Source organism: Chaetomium fimeti, assembly GCF_033439085.1.
Source record: "Chaetomium fimeti strain CBS 168.71 chromosome Unknown B0H64scaffold_4, whole genome shotgun sequence".
Lineage (NCBI taxonomy): Eukaryota > Fungi > Ascomycota > Sordariomycetes > Sordariales > Chaetomiaceae > Chaetomium > Chaetomium fimeti.
The window spans coordinates 54,742-75,823 of NW_026944332.1; the positions used below are offsets into that span (position 1 = coordinate 54,742).

Genomic DNA, 21,082 nt, shown 5'->3' on the forward strand with positions numbered 1-21,082 from the left:
GCACCTCACCAATACCACCGACGTACCGCCTGTTGGGATGCAGTCGCACGTACCTGGCTTACTGGGCCTCGGAGTCACGGGCCTCGCGCGACTTTACCATAGCACGAGTGGCCGTCCGGACGTACTTGATACCGAGCACGCCGAGAAGTGCAGCGATGCTCAAGACGCAGAGCACGGCGATGACAATGCGGCTTTCGTCCGTCATGCTGCTTGAGTAAATTAAAGGTGGGATTTCAGGTTGTGCTGATGGTTAGGTTGGTTGTTTGGATTTGACTGGGGTTGCAATTGTATCTTGTGGGAGGCACACGATAAAGTTGCTGCAGTCGCACAAGCCGGTGACTCGGGTTGCCGGGTGAGGGGTTGCTGGAAACAACACAATCTAACGTACACAGTACATACCTAGGAAAAAGGTCGGCCAAAATCAGATGAATTCGCGCGCTCGCTCGCTATTTGTCTAGAGTTTCCTTCCCGCCCACAAACTCCCCAAGGTCATACTCATCAGGGTATCTCTCTAGCTGGCTCTTTAACTCCTTCATCTGCTGTTGCAGGTCCGGCGTCAGCTCTTCGTACACGTCCTCGAACATGGTCCGGACCGGTGGCTTCTTCTCGCGCTCGGCCTCAGAGAAGGCCTTGAGCACATCCCGCCTAATACTCTCGCGGGCCTCCTTCTCCTTGTGCTCGTCCCAGCACCCCTTCGCCTCCATCCATTTGCGCAGCCTCGCGATCGGGTTGTCCCGCCTCTTCCAGTCCTCCACTTCTACCTTGGCGCGGTAGGCAAACGAATCGTCCGATGTGCTGTGGTGGCTGACGCGGTATGTCATGGCCTCGATCAGAACGGGCCTGCCGCCGTCCTGCAAGGCGATCTCGCGCGCCTTCTTCATCACCTCGCGGACGGCCCAAAAGTCATTACCGTCCACGCGAATCGTCTCAATTCCGTATCCAAGACCGCGGCTGGCGATGCCGTCGCCACGATATTGCTCTAGCGTCGGCGTCGAGATAGCGTACCCGTTATTGCGGCAGACAAAGATGACCGGGCAGGACCGAGTCGCCGCGATGTTCAAGGCAGCATGGAAGTCGCCCTCGCTGGCTGCGCCCTCGCCAAAGTACGCTGCTACCACTCTCGGAGGTATGCTGGGGTCCTGCATCCGCTGAATCTTGAGGGCATAGGCGGCGCCGGAAGCCTGCGGAAGCTGCGTCGCAAGGGGCGAAGAGATGGTGTGCTGGAACAAGGTAGTCAGCATAACATGGACTAATATCCCGTGCCACGCAGGAGTTCGCCTACGATATTCAATTCCCGACTGCCGTAGTGCACCGGCATGTTCCTGCCCTTCCCAGGATCCTTATGGTTCGCAAACAGCTGGTTCATAAAGTCGGCGAGGGTAAACCCGCGCTGCTTAAAGACGCCCTGCTCGCGATACTGGCAGAACACGACATCCTCCTTCTCAAGCGCCGACGCAGTCGCCACCGACACGGCCTCCTCACCAGCCGACACCATGTAAAAGCTCAGCCGGCCCTGGCGCTGGGCGTCGAACATGATCAGGTCCATGACGGACACGGTCAGCATGTCGCGGTACAGCTTGACCACCTCCTCGTCGCTGAGGTCGGGCTCGAAGCTCGGGTCGACGGCCACGCCGTTCTGGTCGATCGCCCGGTACGTCGGCAGCGCCGGGTAGCCCGCCGGCTGCTCGAATTGCATGCTGCTGCTAAAGGCCGACTTGACCGCCCCGGGAAACATGACGTGCTTGGAGTCCGGGCGCTGCGAGATGGAACCGGCATGTCGGCGGGTTTGCTGTCGCTGGTAATTGTCGCGTTTGTGGTGAAGACCCGGGGACCCGGTCGATGAGGAGGTGAGTAGCTGTGTGGATTGGGCTAAGGGAGAGAACTGAGTCCCTCCCAGACGCAAGAACGCCCCATGAGGGCGGGACAGGCGCATTCTCTTCATTTCTAGACGGCGGGCAGTGTCAATTGGAGGAAGAGGTTGTCAAATGGAGTGGTAGATGTCAAGATTTCAGTCCATTGCCCTTCAATGGAATGGGAAAAAGGACGTCGTCCCTCGGGGCGGGAGGAGAGAGGTCAGCTGGCGCTGTTCCGGGATAACGACGTCACTTGTGCCGACGGAAACCGTGCATGTTCGCGGGGTCTTGGCGTTCAGGGGTGTATTTGTCTGGGGTGCTCCACGAAACCTTCCCGCGGAGGAGAGCTTGGCATCTGCGGCTCCTTGCTCCCTGCTCACCTGCCTGCAAAGTCAACAAACCCAGGTTCGTCTCATCAAGCACATGGTGGGCAGTTTACTGTGTATTGTGTATTAACCCGTCGGGACATTGGACCTACTGTAGATCGGCCGTGTTTTGTCCAAGACTACACATCTAGTTTTCTCCGGTGGGCCGAACCCCTGGACCGACCACATCTCACCACTCGCAGCCATATTCTAGACTTTGTGTCCTCCCGAAACACCAGTGGCGTGGCTCTGTTGGTTCTTTTGCAAGTACATACCTTGGCGGTCGAAAACCCGGATTGTTCAGTACTAGCGGAATTAACATAAACACACAATCAAGGTTATCGTGTCCACTCGTGACCTGGTGCTCGTCCACGAGCGTGGCGATTTTTAGTTCCTGTAGTTGAAAGTCCGAATGCACATCTCAAAATAAAACGTCCTCGCTTCCACATTCATGACAATGTTGAGTGCAATGCCGGCCGGCCAGCCGACACTTGAGCTCCGTCTAAACTAAGCCATCATCGAGTGCCCACAGCACTAACGATAAACGATACACCATAGAGGAGTCCCTGAAGAAGTACCCCGAGCTTATTGAAATCAGACACCCTCACTGCCTGAAGAATTATGAATCTAGGCCAAAACAACGAACTTGCTTGCAAGTACCAGGAACACCGTTCTCAGCCTTTCAACGACAAGTGGAGATTGCGAAAGGAGCACGACAAGCGGCACGTGTTTGAACCATGGCATGGCCCCAAATTTTTACTCTTCCCAGGCGGTGGGAGTTTTATTTCGTTTGTCTAAATACCTAAACTAAGTGTACTCAATATCCGGCGCCTTGTACAGCGGCCTTCGCCGTTATGGAGTTAACTGTAAATCAATTTGGCTACTAGGTACGCAACATTCAAGTTTAGCATTTGAGACCCCAAAGACCTCAACAGCCGCCATTACCGCCATAACATGAATCTTAGTATATCTGCCATCTCTTTCTTACTTCAGACACCCCCCGAGAGGCCTGGACTGGGACATTGATGCTCTTCTTCGAACCTTTTCGCGAGGCCGTTGAGTTGCCTGTTTTCCCATTCTCGGGGGCAACGCAAGCATTATCACTTTGGTTCAGCCTCTACCGGGCAGGGATTACCACCATCTGTTAATCTGTCGTCCTCACTCTGCACCCGGTGTATGTTCAGCGTAAGATATCTCTACTGACGACCTACCCAGCAAGGTTCTCCACCTTCGTAATTCTTAGTACCTAGGTTAGGTACTATATATGAATATTAGTAGAGTACCATTGCGGCCCAAACAAGTCCCAAAGAGAACCGGCATAACAAGTTCTATGATTGGAAACTGATCATGTTAGAAGAAGAGCTCTAGACTGGTTTGGAGATGGTTCTAGACAAGAACCCATTAAATCAGCATTGTCACTTTGTGTGCTCTCCGCAAGCTATATTTTGTGTTTTCTTTATGCTGGGCTGAACCTGTAATTGGCAGACATGGGCAGTTAGGTAGTTATGGGCCCGCCTCGCCCTCCCGTCACCTTGAGGGGTGATTTGATGGTGGATGATTCGGGTTGGGGGAGGTTGAGCTTATCTCAATCTCGCCCGCGCCGCCCCTCCGGAGCGTATCCACTCAATCCGTGCCACCCATGCCGGTCTCTCTTGGCCGAAGCCGGCACAAGGATCCCGCCGAAACAAGCGCCAACCAGATGCTCTGACATCAGGCGCCTTGTCCAACGCAGCATTTCGCTCACCATTGCTGAAGCATCCCCACCAGCCAACCACCTCCGCCTGAAGTCGACCTGCCGCCGACCCCGAACCATCACCAAGCAACCAACACCCGATACCCAACACAATCCATCGTTCGATGAGTAAACCGTATTTTCCTCCAAACCGCCTCCCATCCGAACCGCCGCCTGACTGCCTTCCGATGGCGTAATCCATGGCAGAACGACGCACTGCAAATCCGCGGTCCAGAACGGCTCTTGAGAACGACCCAGCGCGCCTGCCTTTGGCATCATCATCATCACCAGCCGTGACTGCCTCCCCCACGCTTTCATCATCGTTCCTGCCTCCTCCTTCTTCTTCAAGGTACAACCCCCCCACCCCACTCGTTTCCTGATTCTTTCCCTTTTGTCCCGAGTGCTGCACTTGCGTCCTGTCAACCTCCCACTCTGTCGCCTACCTCCGCCGTGCCCAGCCGAGCGACCGATCGAGACCAGACATCACACGGCACTGCTTCCTGCAACCACCCAGCGCCTACCTGCAGTTTCGGAACACCGGTGCAAAGTCGAAAAAGAACAATAAGAACAGGAGAGCGAGATAAAATCTACTCCATTTGTTTGCCTTTGGGTGGTTTGGTCTCGTGCTCGCTTGGGCTGTGACGCATGCAGGGAACTCGGCTCGACTTCAAACTGCCCCACAATCTTGGGCAACAAATGTTCTGTTTCGCGGGCGGCCACTCAATCGCGATCTCCCTTGCAACTGCCCACAAATTTCTTTGATGCCGTCGACCTCTGCGACCTTTCCTAAAACTTCCTTATTTACCCTGCCTGCTGTCGCCTCCATGACAAGCAGGTCTTGAACTCATATTTACTCATGTCGTCCAGGGTTACCCGCTCGTCCGCCCGTCAAGCAGCGAGCCAAGCAGCCGCAGCAGCCTCCTCAAGTACGACTACCGGTACCGCCACTCCCACCTCTGCACCACCTCCCCCGCCGGCCCCGCCGACGCCGAAGCCGGCACCGAGCGCTCGGAAGCGAAAGAACAATACTAGCCCCGCCCAAGGTGCCGCCGAGTCGCCGCCGTCATCCCGCAGGCCCAAGCGACAACGGGTTGCACAAGCATCCCCCCCGCCGCAACCACCTCCCGTCCCAGAATTGACCCCGTCTTCCCGTAGGAAGGGCAAAAGTCTCGCGGCCATGTCGAGCCCTGGGTATGTTAACCCCTAGACGTTGTCTCATTATCGCATTAGATGCTAAGTAAGACCCACACAGAACGCCGGCAGGCCCTGCCGACCACCCCGAGAACCCGCCAACCGCATCGTCCAGTCGGCGATCGAGTCGCAACAAGAAGCCTGTGCAGACGCGAGGTATGTTTTTGTCACCTCCCACTCGCTCTTCTAGTAGTCTTACCCAACCATCTCTAGTGGACACATCCGTTCCCGCCCCTACCTCGAGCCGGCGATCAAAGAGGGGTTCCAACGATGCACAAGACCAAGACGTCGTTATGGGCGGCACCGAAGAACACGAAAAGGCATCCGAAGCGCCGCCCCCGCCGCCTCCTCCCGAGGATAGATTCCCAGAGGATAGTGACGAGAATGACGAGGACGAGGAGGCCCTACGGCGCTACGACGACGAAGACGACGTCGGTGATCCCTTTGGCGGCTTTGGCGCCGCTGGCGGTTCGGTTCCGGGCCTCACCAACACCCTCCGAACGCTGACTGGCATGGTGTCGGGCACATCTTCAAGGCTTAGGGAGATCTTGCATAACCTTCGACAAAAGGAAGATCCCACAATGCAGCTGATCGCGCTGCAGGAGCTTTCGGAGCTTTTGCTCATCCATAACGAAGATACACTCTCGGGGCATTTCTCGCCCGATGCGTTCGTGAAGGAGCTGGTAGGCTTGATGCAACCGAACGAGCTCACGGGGGAAGAGAATCCAGAGATTATGCTCTTGGCATGCCGCTGTCTTGCCAACCTCATGGAAGCCCTGCCAGCCAGCACTTCGAATGTCGTTTACGGCCATGCCGTCCCTATTCTATGCCAAAAGTTGCTCGAGATTTCCTTCATCGACTTGGCCGAGCAAGCGCTCAGCACCCTGGAAAAGATCTCAATCGAATACCCTTCAAGTATCGTCCGCGAAGGCGGCCTGACTGCCTGCCTCTCCTACCTAGAGTTTTTCGCCACAAGCACGCAGCGGGTTGCCGTCACCACCGCTGCGAACTGCTGTCAGAACCTCGACCAAGAAACCTTCCCCGTCGTTCGAGATGTTATGCCAATCCTCCTTAATGTTCTCGGAAGCAGCGACCAGAAGGTCGTCGAGAAGGGCTCGCTTTGCGTCACCCGCATCGTTGAGAGCTTCCGGTTCCACCCGTCAAAGCTGGAGGAACTCGTCAGTGTCGACCTGCTCAAGGCCATTCTCCGCCTCCTTGTCCCGGGCAGCACCAACCTGATCGGCGCGCATATCCACACGCAGTTCCTCCGAATCCTTGCCTTCGCCGCACGGGCGAGCCCCCGCTTATCAGCCGAGCTGTTCAAGATGAATGTGGTAGAGACGCTTTATCAGATTCTGACAGGCGTGTCCCCCCCGAGTGGCCATGATGACATCGCTTCGAAGCTTGATAGCGTCTTGATCATGCAGGCGCTCATTCACCGCCCGCGAGACCAGATCATCGAAACACTCAACGTCATCTGCGAGCTTCTTCCGGATTTGCCAAAGTCGGCCGATCCCGCCTCGTGCGACTTTCCTGAGCTCAGCCCACCGGCTGAGCCTATCACGCCCTCGTCCCTCGGTTCCCGTAGAAAGACTACAAACGAGAGGCGGATCGAGCTCCTCGAGGGCTGCAAAGAGGAGGTCCGGCGGTTCTGCATGATTCTTTTCCCCACCCTCACCGACGCCTACTCGAGCACTGTCAACCTGAGTGTCCGAGAAAGGGTCCTGACGGCTCAGCTCAAGATGCTCTCGAACCTGGACGAAGAGATTCTCGTGGACGCCCTAAAGTCGGTCTCCTACGCATCCTTCCTGGCGTCAATCATTTCTCAACAAGATCACCCCTCGCTTGTTCTTTCTGCAGTAGCGGCTGCCGACTTGCTGATGAGGCGCCTGGGCACCGTGTATCGGTATCAACTCCACCGCGAGGGCGTGATCGCCGAAATCACGAAACTGGCCAACCAGGAACCGGAGCCCGAGCCGGAAGTAGAGCCCGAACCGGAGCCGGTGCAAGAACCGGAATTGAAGGTTTCCACCAATGAGACTCCAGAGCCAGAGGATGAACCGGAGACGGATGCTGAGCCGGAAGCCGAGCTGGAGGTTGAGCCGGAGTCAAACAGGTCTTCGGCAGAGCTCGCCGACGGCCATGCCGACGACGATGGGTCTGAAGCCGAACACGAAGAGGACGAGGAAGCCGACGAGGACGACGAAGACGACGACGAGTCTCACCAATCTTCAGAGGATGACGACGAGAATGAGGATAATGAGAACGGGCACGTCGATGGACAAAATCGGGACGACATGTCGGCCTCTCCAGTTAGCTCCGAGGGCTCCACCATGTCCACTTCTGGGCCTCCCGCTCGCCTCCCCTCGGACCTCCCGTCTATGAAAACGAGGATCATTGAACGTACCAAGAATTTCCTTGAGGTCCACGAGAACGAGGAGGAGGGAAAGGCAATGAAGAAGAAGGCGACCGAAATACTTGACCGTCTGTCGTCTTTGGCGTCTGAGATTGAGAACTTCTACCTCCACCGCACCTTCTCGTCACAACTGGCGCTCGAGAACGGCACCGAACTCTTCAAGAGGTTGGCGTCTTACTTCGACTCGGACGTGTTGGAGAGTGTCACAAGCGCTGAACTGCTCGCATCTGGCGTCGTCCGCGTTCTAGAAGAGGTCATGGGCAACCCGGATGAGCAGCTCGCCGTGGCGGCGCAGACAGCGTTCCTCCAAGTGTTTATGGGATACACCGTCAAGTCGAAGCCGAAGACCGCGACGGCCGATTCCCCCGCTACCCCTCTCAGTGTCATGATCCACAAGCTCCAGGACTTGCTTAGCAGGTCCGAACACTTTGAGGTTCTTACCGTCCATCACCAATCGTTTGATAGCAATCGGAGCAGTGCAACTTCCATGCTAGCAAAGCAGATTCGACTCAAGCTCGTGGCTGATGATGATTCGGACATTCCTCGACATTATCGGAACATCATGGTCTCAATTCACGCCATCACTACCTTGAAGTCCCTCGACGATTATTTGAGGCCTCGAATCAGCCTCTCGGATCGACCTCGTGCGTCTAAGCGCGAGGCCGTTTCGAGGGCGCTCGCTGCGATGGCCAGTTCGGGTCTTCCCATGAGTGCGGCAGCAGCTCGGTTAATGGAGCGCTCGCTGCCGGGGGGTCTGGCCCAGGCCCCTGCGCCACCTCCGGCTCCAACATCATCGCAGCCATCAGGCTCGCGGTCGACCCGAAAGTCCAAGTCCAAGTCAGAGCCAGTAAACGACACACCAGCAACACCGGAACCTTCATCCTCAAAGGAGAAGACTACACTGCGCCGGTCCTCTCGCCGTCAAGTGGTGTCGGAAGGGACGCCGCCGCCGCCGCCGCCGCCGCCGCCAGAGAATGAGAATGACGTTGAGAATACGCTCGAGTGCGCTGATGAGAGGCAGCTGTCGGATGACGAGGAGATGGGTGATGATGACGCCTTGGATATGGTCCCTGACGTTGACGAGGGAATGGAAGACGCGCCCACGCCTGACCCGTCCGCCGTGAACCTAGAGTTTGTTGCTGGGGGTAAGGTGACGGCACGCCAGGAGGATGGGACTAGAGTGCCCACTCCATCCCAGAGCCAGAGCCGACCCACGACCTCGCTTCCCAACCGTTCAAGCGCGCTGACCGCGGCTTTGCTTGGGACTCCAACTCCTGCCGGGTCTTCACGACCAATGTCCTATGCAGCCGCGATCCAGTCCGTCCCGCAAGATTGGCACCTGGAGTTCAGTATTGACGGCAAGGTTGTGCCCAACGAGACGACTATATACCGTGCTGTGCATAACTCTGCGCAAACGACTAATGACCATTATGGCCGCACCGTCTGGTCGTCCGTTCACCCTATCAAGTTCAGGCGGGTGCCTGGTCCGCCCCCGACAGAATCTGCCGCCTTTGGCAACCCGACCGAGCTGGGCGCGGACTCCGAGGACAGCAACACTCCTGGATCCCTGGCCAAGTCTCCGGTCACGGCGTCTATTCTGCGACTGCTGAAGAAACTACACGATCTTAACGCCAACATCGACGATGTTTTGGTCGAAAACAAGGAGACTCTCAAAGTCAATGTCGAGCCCCTGTCGCAGTTCGTCAACACCAAACTTACCGCCAAGTTGAACCGGCAGCTGGAGGAGCCGCTGATCGTGGCGAGCAACTGCCTCCCGAGCTGGAGTGAAGACCTGGCCAGGCTTTATCCCTTCCTGTTCCCGTTCGAGACCCGTCATCTTTTCCTACAGTCGACCTCTTTCGGTTACGCCAGATCTATGAGCCGCTGGCAAAGCGCCCAATCTCAGGAAGAGGCTCGGCGAGACCGGCGAGACGAGAGGCCGTTCCTCGGGCGCCTGCAGCGCCAAAAGGTTCGGATTTCCCGATCCAAGATTCTCGAGTCGGCCGTAAAGGTGATGGAGCTCTACGGCGCTTCGCAAAGCATCCTAGAAGTCGAATACTTTGACGAAGTTGGCACCGGACTTGGACCCACGCTCGAGTTCTACTCGACCGTTTCCAAGGAGTTCTGCAAGAAGAAGCTCAAGCTCTGGCGCGACAATGACCCCAACGGAGATGACGAGTTTGTCTTTGGCCCGAACGGGCTCTTCCCTCGGCCGGTCAGCGAAGCATTTGCGGCTTCCGAAGAAGGGGACAAGATTCTTCAGCTCTACAAGATGCTTGGCAAGTTCGTTGCGCGGTCCATGATCGATTCCCGGATTATCGATGTGAACTTCAACCCCATCTTCTTCCGCATCGGCGCGGAGCTGACAGCTGTTCGGCCGTCTTTGGGCGCGATCAAGTCGGTCGACCCGATGGTTGCGAGATCGCTCATGATTGTGAAGAAGTTCGCGCTGGCGAAGAAGGCGATTGACGAGGATCCGAGTCGGAGTGCGGCCCAGAAGGTCATCGATACGGAAAACATCGTGGTCGACAAGATCCGGATTGACGACTTGTATCTCGACTTCACGCTGCCCGGCTACCCGGAGATCGAGCTCATTCCCGAGGGGGCCCAGACGCAGGTGACCATCGACAACGTCGACCTATATCTCGAGAAGGTAATCGACATGACTCTGGGGTCCGGAGTCCGTCGGCAGGTGGATGCATTCCAGGCGGGCTTCTCGCAGGTGTTCCCATACTCGGCGCTGAGCGCCTTCACGCCGGACGAGTTATGCACGTTGTTTGGACGGGTGGATGAGGATTGGTCACTCGAGAGTAAGCAACCTTTTCCCCTTTTGCCACGATGAATTGCGACGAATTGCGAGCCGTATCTAACCATGTCTGTTTAGCTTTGATGGATTCGGTCAAGGCGGATCACGGGTACAACATGGATAGCAAGACAGTCAGGAACTTGCTACAGGCGATGAGCGAGTTCACTCCGGCTCAGCGCCGCGATTTCTTGCAGTTTACTACGGGCAGCCCGAAGCTTCCTATTGGTGGTAGGTTTTCCGCCATCTCGTATCTTTGGCGTGGTAACTAACGAATCATTACAAACAGGCTTCAGGAAGCTCACGCCCATGTTCACGGTGGTTTGTAAGCCCAGCGAGTCACCCTACACGTCGGACGACTACCTCCCCAGCGTCATGACGTGTGTCAACTACCTCAAGCTGCCCGACTATTCGAACATTGATATTCTACGGAAGCAGCTGTTTACGGCAGTGAAGGAGGGTCAGGGGGCGTTCCATCTGTCTTGAGGGGGGGAAACACGGAGGGCAAAAGCATGATTGGGAGGGAGGCCGTGTACTTAGTGTAGTTATTTTGTTTGGACCGGACAGGGCCGTATCTCTTTCTTCGGCAACCTCGCAATAGCAAGACTTATGGTACAATTATCATGGGTTTCGAATATCTTGAGACCACGGTAGTCAGCGTGCAGTGAAGTTAAAAGTCACCGTCTACAACGTTTAATATGGTCATGTTAATCCCGCCGTAGGATTCGTTGGCTTGATCTGATGCCTCAAGACATAGGGTCACCGTGATGGTGGATGGGATTTGCCTGCGCAAAAGGTCAAAGTTAGGGTTACTTGGGACGCAACTGCCCCTTTTTCTTCGCGAGAGGTTGTGTATTTGTGTATGTTTGTTTGGTAAAAAAGGAAGGAAGAAGACAAGGCAAAAGATTAAAACACTAAACGACGAAACGAAGATATACTCTTGAGTTTGGAGGCAAGTAGGGGACTAGGAACAGGAGACACATATTATTTTCCCAAAAGTTGGCAGCGGTTGTTTGAACTAATTTGACGAGTTGAGCTGGCTGATTCGTTTGTTGACTTTTGTTTGTTTACCATACCTTAGTAAATAGGTAGTGTAAATAAATCGAAGCCGTTTCCCATCTGTAATTTACAAAATTGGACAATTGGACTCGATTCTGATAGAATCCGCAACTCGCACTCCATCTTCAAACTCGCACAGACTCGGGATGGGACCAGAGCCGATGATGTCATTCCTTGCGGTTCGATCATTAAATGAAGTGCTGCTGCAGGGGTGCGCGACCAACGCGCCCCACTTTACAGACGCGTTGGTCGACGCGCCCTGGACTTGCGAAAGTCAAACTAAATCCCCATTGACAACCTCATTTTCGAAATCAAAATCCAGCCAACTCGGTCGCACACATCTGTGGCGCATGCGTATTCCTCGGTCTAAGTTGTAATCACCACTTGTTTTACTTCGTCCACCACGCACAGCCGTGATCGACCGGCTATCACCCACACCCACACACACCGAATAAACATAACTGTGAACCGCAACACACAGCGGCCACCCGAGCGGCAACCACAACCGCGTAACCACGAAACAAGCTACAACCCACGCCACACCTTCAAGAAACCAACATCGGGAGAGACTCCACAACAACCTAGCGAAAGAAAGACACCCAACATGCCACCCCGCCGAACCCCGCGGCGCCCCGCCGGCACCACCGCCCCAACACCCACCACCACCACCAAGAACAACAACAACCCCAAACCCACCACCACAACCGCAGCCCCCAAACCACCCGCCCGAATCAAATACGAATCGACCCCCGTCCCCCAGCAAGCCACCTTCCCCGCCCGCCGCAAAACAGTCCGCACCTACGGCGCCGGCGGTCGCCGCTCCCTGCCCGCGCGCCTGGAGACCACGACACCGCCTGCGTCGAGCGAGAGAGCGGCGACGAGGAGGAGTCTCAGGCAGCAGACGCTGACGCAGATTGATTATGTGAGGTCTTCGTCGGGGCTTGGGGGGGAGGAGGAGGAAGGGGGTGGGGATGATGGGGAGGGGTTGTTGTTGGGGGAGGAGGAGGTGGAGGGGTTGCAGCGTGGGAGGGATTCCAATGGGGAAGGAGAGGAGGGGGAGGGGATGGATGTGGAGGTGGAGATGGTGAAGGTGGTGGCGAAGCGGAAAGCGGCGCCGGAGAGGAGGTCTAAGAGGAGGAGGACGATGGGGGATGTGCCCGCGCCCACGCCGGCACTGGTGAAGAAGGGGTCGAGCTTTCATACCCAAACGCTGACGCAGTTTTTGGGGGGGTCTGCGTCGAGAGTGGAGGATGAGGGGTTGCGGGTGGAGGAGGATGGGGAGGGGGATGTGTGGGATGTGCCGCTGTCCGGGGAGACACCTGTCAAGGCCTCTGTGCCGCGGTGGAAAGGGAAAGGGAAGGCTGTGGTGCCTGACGACCCCTGTACCCCCAGCAACAAGCGCATCAAGGTCAACCCTGACGAGGTTCCTGCTTCGCAACCGACGCCGTTCACGCCGCTGCTGGGTCACAGTCCGCTTGTGCCGATCAAGTCGCCGCTGACGCAGAAGTCGACCAATCTCGATGCCCCGCTGCCGACGATAGAAACGGTCTCGAAGTTGCCGCGGACTTTGACTATCCAGGATAGTTACAGCATGGGGGATAGTAGCAGTCTGGGATTCCCGTCGTCGGCGGCAGGTGATACGCCGAAAAAGGAGGAGACACCCACGCAACAATCGATGCGGGAGCCGTTGAGTGAGATACCAGTTGCTAGTATCGAACTCGGTGTCGGTTCCACTCCGGCCGGGGAAACACCCACAGCGAGGAGAAAGAGGATGTTTTTTGAGATTCCGGATACGGACGATGAATTGGACAGCATCGCGTCGACGCCCTTCAAGACGCGTTCTACACAGCAAACACCTCTGAAGCGAGAGGTGACGCAGGACTTCGACATAGCTGCGGATCCAGGCTCACGGTCACGAGCTAGGGTGATTGCTAGTTCGGAAACTCCCGCCAGTTCGTGCAAGTCAGATAAGGAGAATGGGACACCTGCCCACGGGACACCTACTATCGGGATGTGGGAAGACGAGGACGATCGCGCGGATGAGAGGGAGGGCACGCCAACTCCAACGCAGGGCAGAAAATCGCAAGCGGCTAACAGGGCGAGCCAAGTCAGCCCCAACACGGCCTCGCAGTTTTGGACGGGATCGGCTGAGAATAATGCCAGCATAGGGGCATCAGCTGGGGGTTCACGCGAACCTTTGACCGAACTTGTGGTGGAAGAGGAGTTAATGGTCAGTGAAGAAGACCAGCCCGGTTTACCAACATCGGCTCCTCTCGCATCACAGTTCCACGGCAGCATGGGCAAATCGGATGGACGGATTCGTAGGGGCAGTCTCCAGTTCGAGGATCCGGATGAAACAGCCAGCGAGGCCGAGGAAGAAGAGCAGGCCGAGGAGGAACATATGCCAGTCTCAATTCTTCGGAAGGCGACGTCACAAAAAAGCCAGCGCGCCGATAGCAGGAAAAAGCGCGAGTCTACGCCAGAGCTCAACTCAGAGTCGTCAACTGGCCAGGCTCCGGGAACTCCAACACCTGTCGTCCGGAGGGTCCAAATCGAGCTGCCGCCGTCATCTCCCCGTGAGGTTTACAAGGAGACTCCCCGAAAGCCGCACAAATCGTCGCCCATTTACCAACGACATACCCAAGTCCGGTCTCAGTTTTACAGCCAGGGCCTCGAGAGCCAGCGTATTCCGCTGGCGGTTATTCGCTCCCTTGGACCGCAGACCGACCGCTCTGACGTCCTCACCTTGTTCCCCGCGGATATTGTTGAGGGCATTACGAGCGGCGTGAGGGACCACGAGTTTCGCAATTACAAATTCCCGGTCCAAATCTCACGCTGCTGGATCTACACCGACCTCCCCGTGGGCGAAGTGAAATACATGGCCACCCTTGGTCCTGCCAAAGAGCCTGGACAGATCGATGCCCGCACTGGTGTCGGCAACGCCGAGTTCAACGCGGGCACATCAGGCTACAAGTTTGCCCACAAGCTTTTACAAGTGTATCAACTCAACAACCCGGTGCCACTGGCAGATATGGAAGAAAATGGGCTAGGACCAGGGGCACCGCAGCATTACAAATACCTCCCTCCGGCGATTGTGGGACAGCTGGTAGCAAACCTGAGGTGTCCGCTCTTTGCCGAAGAATACGAGGAAGACTTCTCAGGCGACGACGAGGATGTGACAATCTCGCAGGAACTGGCAGACCAAATACGCAGCGACATCCTGCACTCGACACAGAAACCGTCTCGCGGCGGCCGCCCTCATAACGAGGAAGATATCATCCCCGCCAGCCAGAGCCCGACCAAGCAGCGCCCAGCTCCCACTACGTCCCAAAAAGCAGAAAACGGCTTCACCCGACCCCCAGTCCCGGCACGATCAAGCCAACGGATCCGCGACCACCAAAGCAGCCAACCATCGACAACTCCGCGCCCCAACCCACCACCGCACCACCACCGCCCTCAACCAACCCCCTCCCGAGCAACAACAACACGCAGACCCCCGTCATCGCGATACGTCCGCCCCTCCCAAGCAACCACCGCCTCGGACATATCCGCCGTCTCATCCCCCGAGAAATCCTCCGGCCCGCCCTCCGTGCCCCGCCCCCCTTTACCCGGGTCCAGCGACCACTCGCTGCCCAGCCTTCCGGATGATGACGACGATGACGCGGGCGCCAGCCTGCTCCCGCGCCCGCGCCCGGGCTTGATCCTGTCGTCGTCCCAGGGCGGGGTGCTGCCGCCGGATAGTTTGCTGGTGGATGATGTGAGGATGGCGCCGCCTCCGGTGGAGGTGTGGGATTCGGACGATGATGATGATGATGTGTATGGGGATGTGGTTTGAGGGGGAGGGGGTATGGGGGGTGATTGATTGGGTTTGTGCGTTGGGCGGGTTGGGTTATGTTATGTTTATAATGATGGTGGGAGGGGATTTGTTGGGGGTGGGAGGAGCCAGCGTCGTTTTATGTGCATATATACATAGTATACGCTTACTTGTTCGTTTGGTGGTTGGAGCACGACGGGGTTATATACATGGATGGGAACTAGAGGGATGGCTTTCGGAACAGAAGCCGGAAAGGGGAACACGAAAACTGGGACCAAAGATGGAATACCAGAGTTGGTATTTGGTCTTGTTGCGAGAGCGATTTGTAGTTTATTTTTACGAACATATGGTCACCTAATGATTCGTTGGGGACACCATGGCATGAACACGACTCGCAGAGGTACGGCAGTTGCCAGGGATTGATTCAGGGCTGTCTGTTATTGTTTGAATAAGATGTGCATGCCTATCTTCGAGGATGGAGGGAAATAGGACTGGCTTTCGAGGGTAAAAGACTGAAATTGCCATCTTTGTGAGCAAACCTCAATTGAAGATGTAGTGTGGTGAAAAGAGATCTGACCAAAACAGCACGCCAAGAGCCAGCATCTTCGAGTCCCTGTTGCAGATGTCTTGGCCTGCGTGGCCTGCGGCAGGACCCGGTCCAACGAACCACAGCATGCCGTTTTAAGACCGCACGGGCCTCGAGCTCAGCAGCGCTTCCTCGAAATCGGTTCCATCACAGGGGCTTGCAAGCCTCATCCAACTCCACCTGCAACTCCACCTTTTGCATCTCGACGAAGCTGCCCCCGCGATTTGGGCTCGATTGCGCATTGACGGCATTCGCAGCCGGATCTACACAGAACATCGGCCAAACGACAACACATTCCGCGACTCCAGTCGATCCATTGTGCGAGCAGCGCCCCCCAAAATGTCACGGCACCCCCGCCATCAGTCGCTGCCCGATCGTTCATGAATCTCGAAATACAACCTCAGCTTGACGGGCGCTCTTTCCCGTCGTAACCACGGCAATGAACGGCCGCGAGGTGAACAGGGCGGAGAGGTTCGAGGACGAGAAGAGGAGGATAATCGATAGCTGCTTCGCCAAGCGCGACGAGGATGGATCCCGTAAGCACCCCTTCTCGTTCTATCTGGAGTTTGTTCCGGACAGATTTCCCCAGCTGACAGCGTGTCGTATAGCCCTCGAAACATATATAACACATATCAAGATCACCGAGTACCAGACCTCCCCAACGTCGCCGCCCCCGCCCTCGGCGAGAACCCCCCAGTACGAGAAGCCCCGCGTTATTATCGTCGCTGTGCGCAAATCCGGCCGCGTACGCGTGCACAAATCCAAGGAGAATCCCAATGGCACCTTCTCGATCGGAAAGACCTGGTTTCTCGACGACTTGACAGCGATCGAGTCTTTCACGAGCCCGACCGTCAACCCGAACAGCCAGCAATGGGCCGGAGATGTGGGCTTTGTGGTGTCGCTTGGCAAGCCGTATTACTGGCAGGCCCAGTCCGACAAGGAGAAGAAGTTCTTCATCGCCAGCCTAATCAAGATCTACAACAAGTACACCGGCGGGCGCAACCCCACGTTAACAGGCTTTGAACAACGCGAGCTAGACCAAGTCCTCGGCGGTGCCCAAGTACCTCGGCGACAGGAGCGACCACCCCCTCGACCCTCCCCGCTCGACACCGCCCCAAACAGTACGAATGCCTCCGTTTCTTCTGGATACAATGCGCCCCTCAGCGCGCAAACCACTCCGGCGCCGGCCGGCTTTCCTGAACGGATGGTCTCTCGCAACCCTTTGGTGCCGAACGGAAACTCGTCGCCTGCTCAGAGTATCGATACGGGCCGGCCATCTCAGGATCATCAGTCACTGCGCAGGCTCGCATCTAGCAACAAGAGCCAAGACTCAGTTGCAGCGTCGTCCATTACGAGAAGCGAAGATGCAATCAGCCTACGGCCGAGTACGAGAAACGGGCCGAACGGCTCCTCTCCTTACATTACCCCTGAGCCGACCCCAGCCCCAGCATCCGAGGAAAAGCCCCCTGAGCGGAAACGGCCTCCAATGGATCCTCTGCGGCCGTTGGGAGTTGATAAGAACCTGATACCTGCCCCGCTTATGAGCCCAGGCATGCGCCGAGAGCCTACGGTGCCGCCGCGAAACGTAGAAAGAGTCGCACCTCGAAAGGACTCGATTAGTAGTCGCCGAAACGAACCTCCGCCTCGAGCCGAGGTCACGACGCCCAAGCGGTCGCCCAGCCCGGCGGTTTCAACGCCGCCTTCTGCCCCTCCAACATCTGCCATACCACCCATCCCCACGCCCCCCGCTGACAACACCGTACCGGAGTCTCCGCCAGAGCCTGAAGAGGAAACTAAACCGGGCCTCAGGTCCATGATTAACAAGAAATCTAAGGGGGAAATTGCGGGAGCGTTTTGGAAAGCTGCGAGCGCAGCTAGCGCGTTCAAGCCGAGGCCTGGTGGTGCCGCGGAACGTCTGCGGTCGAATCAAAACAAGACTAGCGACGGCCCCGATGGTATCACGAGCGTCGTCCCAGCGCCTCCGAAGCCCGTACCAGTTCAAAAACCACCAGAGCCCGCTCCAGCACCACTTAAGGCAGCGGACAAAGCCGCCGCCCCCAGCATACCCGAAGTCAAGGTTACCGGCTCCGACTCCACCACCAGGTCAATCAGTGCTCAACCGTCGATTGGGGATCTCAAGGAGAAGAAGGCCGAGGAACCAGCGGTGGTGGAGCCGAGGCGTTCTGTCGTCGCCGGCAATGACACCAAATATCTTGCCACGCTCGGCATAGATCCGTCCCTGCTCGACAACCGGACGAACGAGTTTGCCAAGTGGTTGGACTACTTTGGGTGGGTTCCAGGCGAGAAGATGCGCGCGCGCAACTTTGACGAGATGCGGACAGACCTGGATCGCGAGTTAAGCAAAGCGCAAGCCGGCGGCTGGCTCGCCCGTTTTCAGGAGGAGGATGAGAGGGTTGAGGCCATCAAAAGGGGCATCGATCTATCCATCACTGAGTGTGACGAGCTCGACAACTTGCTTACGCTCTACAGCGTTGAGCTATCGGTAAGTTCATCTGATTTTTCATCGTTGCCCATCGTGGTCTGACGGGTGCAGACGCTGTCGGATGACATTGCGTATATCGAGGCCCAGGGCCATGGCCTCCAGGTGCAAGCCGCAAATCAGAAGCTGCTCAGGAAAGAGCTAGAGTCGCTGCTGGAGACCTGCGCCATCAGCGAAACCGACCTCGACGCTCTCAAGGTGGCACCTCTCGAGACAGCAGCTGGCGTGGAGGATATCGAGTCGTCTCTTGTGACGCTGTTCAAGGCCATGATCAAGATTGACCCAACACTGGGTAATAGTGAGTCGCGCAAGAGCGAGGACATGAACGCCGACCAGTCCCTCGGCCTCGACAGCGACTACGGCAAGATGCGCATCGTACAAGAGAAGAAGGAAATGTATCTCGCCGAGAGCTCCCAGTTCATGCGCAGGCTCGTCGTCTTCATGGAGCGGCATTTCTCGGAAGCCTTCCGCGAGACGAAGATGGCACTTGACGGGGCGCTGGCGAAGAAGGCCGACGCCCGCAACCATGAACCCGGTAGAGATCTCCTGTGGATGTACAGCCCGCTGATTCTCTACGCGAGGGACGTCGACCTCGATAACTGGAATCGCATCCTCCAAATTTACCAGGACCGGAGCCATCCGATCTACAAGACCGAATTTAGGGACGCCATAGAAGCGTGGAAAAAGAACGCGAGGAAGGTGACGGGCGATGAGAGCGAGCTCCTTTTCACTTCGCAACAGGAGAAGAAGGAGGAAGGGCTCGCGACAACGGCGCGGAAGCTCACTGTCAAGCGCAGCCAAACGCTGGCGAGAAGTCTCCGGTCCCCGCTCGGCGAGGGTAGCCGGACGAACCTCGCCGAGAAGACACCGGACGGCAGGGCGCTGCCCTACGAGGTGTTCGCTGGCGTCTTAGACGACTTGCTGCCGTTGGTGGAGATGGAGCAGAACTTTATCGTTGACTTTTTCCACGCCACGACACTCGAACAGTCCGACTTCCCGGATCTCGTCACGGCTTCGCGACCTCACGACCGACGTGGTGGTGATCTGAAGCGGCACCGCTTGATGGAGCCCGACCGCGACCTCGCGCGCCGGGTCACCAAGGCGATGGAGACAATATTCATGTTCCTAGAGTCCGGTTTGCAACAACTGATGGACTGGGTGCTGGTCATGGACCCTCTGTAAGACTTCCCCCGCCCTCCTTTTTCCTTCGTCTGAACGCTAACAACCCCCTAGACAAGGCGTCGGCATCCTGGCCACCCTCGAGCGCAAAATGGCCGACATGAGCCAGTCCAACCAAGACTTCCTCAACAACGTCCTTCAAAAGCTGCACGGCAACCTCGAGACCAAGTTCAAGAAGTTCGTCGACGACCAGATCCGCGCCATCGAGGAAACCAAAGTCAAGATCAAGAAGCGCAAGGGCGTCATCCACTTCATCCGCATCTTCCCCCACTTCAGCACGGCCGTCGAGAACATGCTCGCCTCCACGGACCCGTCCCTCGCCGTCCGGCGCATGGTCGACCGCGAGTACGACCGACTCCTCAAATCGATGTTCGACTCGCTCAAAGTCATCGCGCGCGAGAACCCGGCGCTCGGCAGCACGGGCATCCCATCCGCCGCCACGGCGGCCTCGGCCGCGGCCGACCCGGAGGACAAGGAGGCGCTCAACTTCCACATCCTCCTCATCGAGAACATGAACCACTTCCTCGAGGAGGTCGACAACCCGCGCCGCCTCGAGGTCCTCGACGACTGGCGCGACGCCGCCCACCGCGAGATGGCCGAGCACCTCGGCCTCTACCTCAACGCCGTCATGCGCAGGCCCCTCGGCAAGCTGCTCGAGCACCTCGAGAACATCGAGGCCCAGCTGCAGGGCGGGAAGAGTGCTGCGGGTGTCGCGGCCCAGCCGAGTAATACCAAGGCCGTGTTTAACAAGGTGCTGGGTGGGTATGATGGGCGTGAGGTCAGGAAGGGCATCGAGGCGCTGCGGAAGCGGGTGGAGAAGCACTTTGGGGAGGAGGAGGCTGGTGGTGGTGGGGCTGGTGGCGGCGGGTTGACTGTCGGCGGGGGTGGTGCGGCTGGCGTGCCGAGTTTGCCGGGCCGGAGCGTGAGCGGTGGGAATAGTAGTCTGGTGAATCGGGTTACCAAGGAGTGTGAGAAGTTTTATGGGGATGTGGAGATGCGTGTCGGGAGGGTTACCACGGATGTGTATGGTGGTGATGTGCTGTTTGAGTGGCCGCGCGCGGAGGTCCGGAGCGCGTTTTCGAATGGGGCGGGGAGGTGAGCTGGCGGGTAGCGTGTGTTAGATAGTATGGGGGGCTATGGTGATTGATATATAGTTCTTTTCATTTCTTTCTTTTTGGAAGTTGTGTTTCCCTAACTTATGAAGTGATGAGTGGTCAGGGGGGAGGGTTGCGGAGCCAGGGGGCGGGGAGCGGAGGGTTGTGTGCATTGGTTATACAACATTGCGGATTGGAAACGGAAAAACTGGGTTTATGGACCATGTGCATTGATATCACCTTGCCAGAGCACGCCTTTGTTTGGGTTTGTTTGTTCGAGGGTTGCATGACCCAACCTCAACAACTACAAAGGCCCCGTGGGACGGCCATCGTGGGTAGCCATGCTCAATGCCGTCTCGAGTTCTTTGGGTCACCTGACAGTTATGGTAAGCTAACGCTTTGGAAGCATTATTTCAGTCTCAAATATCGCTGGATTCTGTCCTAACCAGAAGCACAAGGTCACGTCGAATTATCCCCAGCCGAAGGAGTC

General features: G+C 57.0%; 5 protein-coding genes across 5 annotated transcripts; 4 read left to right on the forward strand and 1 right to left on the reverse strand.

Moving 5' to 3' along the window:
• Positions 1–58: 58 nt before the first annotated feature.
• On the reverse strand, positions 59–1,696 carry B0H64DRAFT_322882 (thiamine diphosphate-binding protein; the record flags this gene model as incomplete). The annotated part of the gene is made up of 3 exons (XM_062800585.1): positions 59–191; positions 496–1,220; positions 1,283–1,696. 3 exons carry the CDS (start codon positions 1,694–1,696, stop codon positions 59–61), a joined length of 1,272 nt encoding a protein of 423 aa, XP_062658619.1.
• A 2,843-nt stretch (positions 1,697–4,539) lies between these two features.
• Positions 4,540–10,880, forward strand: B0H64DRAFT_138266 (uncharacterized protein). The gene is made up of 4 exons (XM_062798242.1): positions 4,540–5,141; positions 5,203–5,297; positions 5,355–10,367; positions 10,442–10,880. Exons 1-4 carry the CDS (start codon positions 4,807–4,809, stop codon positions 10,630–10,632), a joined length of 5,634 nt encoding a protein of 1,877 aa, XP_062658620.1. The 5' UTR covers positions 4,540–4,806; the 3' UTR covers positions 10,633–10,880.
• Positions 10,881–11,618: 738 nt separating this feature from the next.
• Positions 11,619–15,286, forward strand: B0H64DRAFT_423964 (uncharacterized protein). Its single transcript, XM_062805626.1, has 2 exons — positions 11,619–12,341; positions 12,420–15,286. Exons 1-2 carry the CDS (start codon positions 12,024–12,026, stop codon positions 15,252–15,254), a joined length of 3,153 nt encoding a protein of 1,050 aa, XP_062658621.1. The 5' UTR covers positions 11,619–12,023; the 3' UTR covers positions 15,255–15,286.
• B0H64DRAFT_394267 (uncharacterized protein) lies at positions 15,286–15,994 on the forward strand. The gene has a single exon (XM_062803681.1). It carries the CDS (start codon positions 15,316–15,318, stop codon positions 15,589–15,591), a length of 276 nt encoding a protein of 91 aa, XP_062658622.1. The 5' UTR covers positions 15,286–15,315; the 3' UTR covers positions 15,592–15,994.
• Positions 15,983–20,720, forward strand: B0H64DRAFT_423965 (exocyst complex component Sec3-domain-containing protein). Its single transcript, XM_062805627.1, has 4 exons — positions 15,983–16,355; positions 16,428–18,322; positions 18,374–19,497; positions 19,553–20,720. Exons 1-4 carry the CDS (start codon positions 16,259–16,261, stop codon positions 20,595–20,597), a joined length of 4,161 nt encoding a protein of 1,386 aa, XP_062658623.1. The 5' UTR covers positions 15,983–16,258; the 3' UTR covers positions 20,598–20,720.
• The last annotated feature ends 362 nt before the right edge of the window (positions 20,721–21,082 follow it).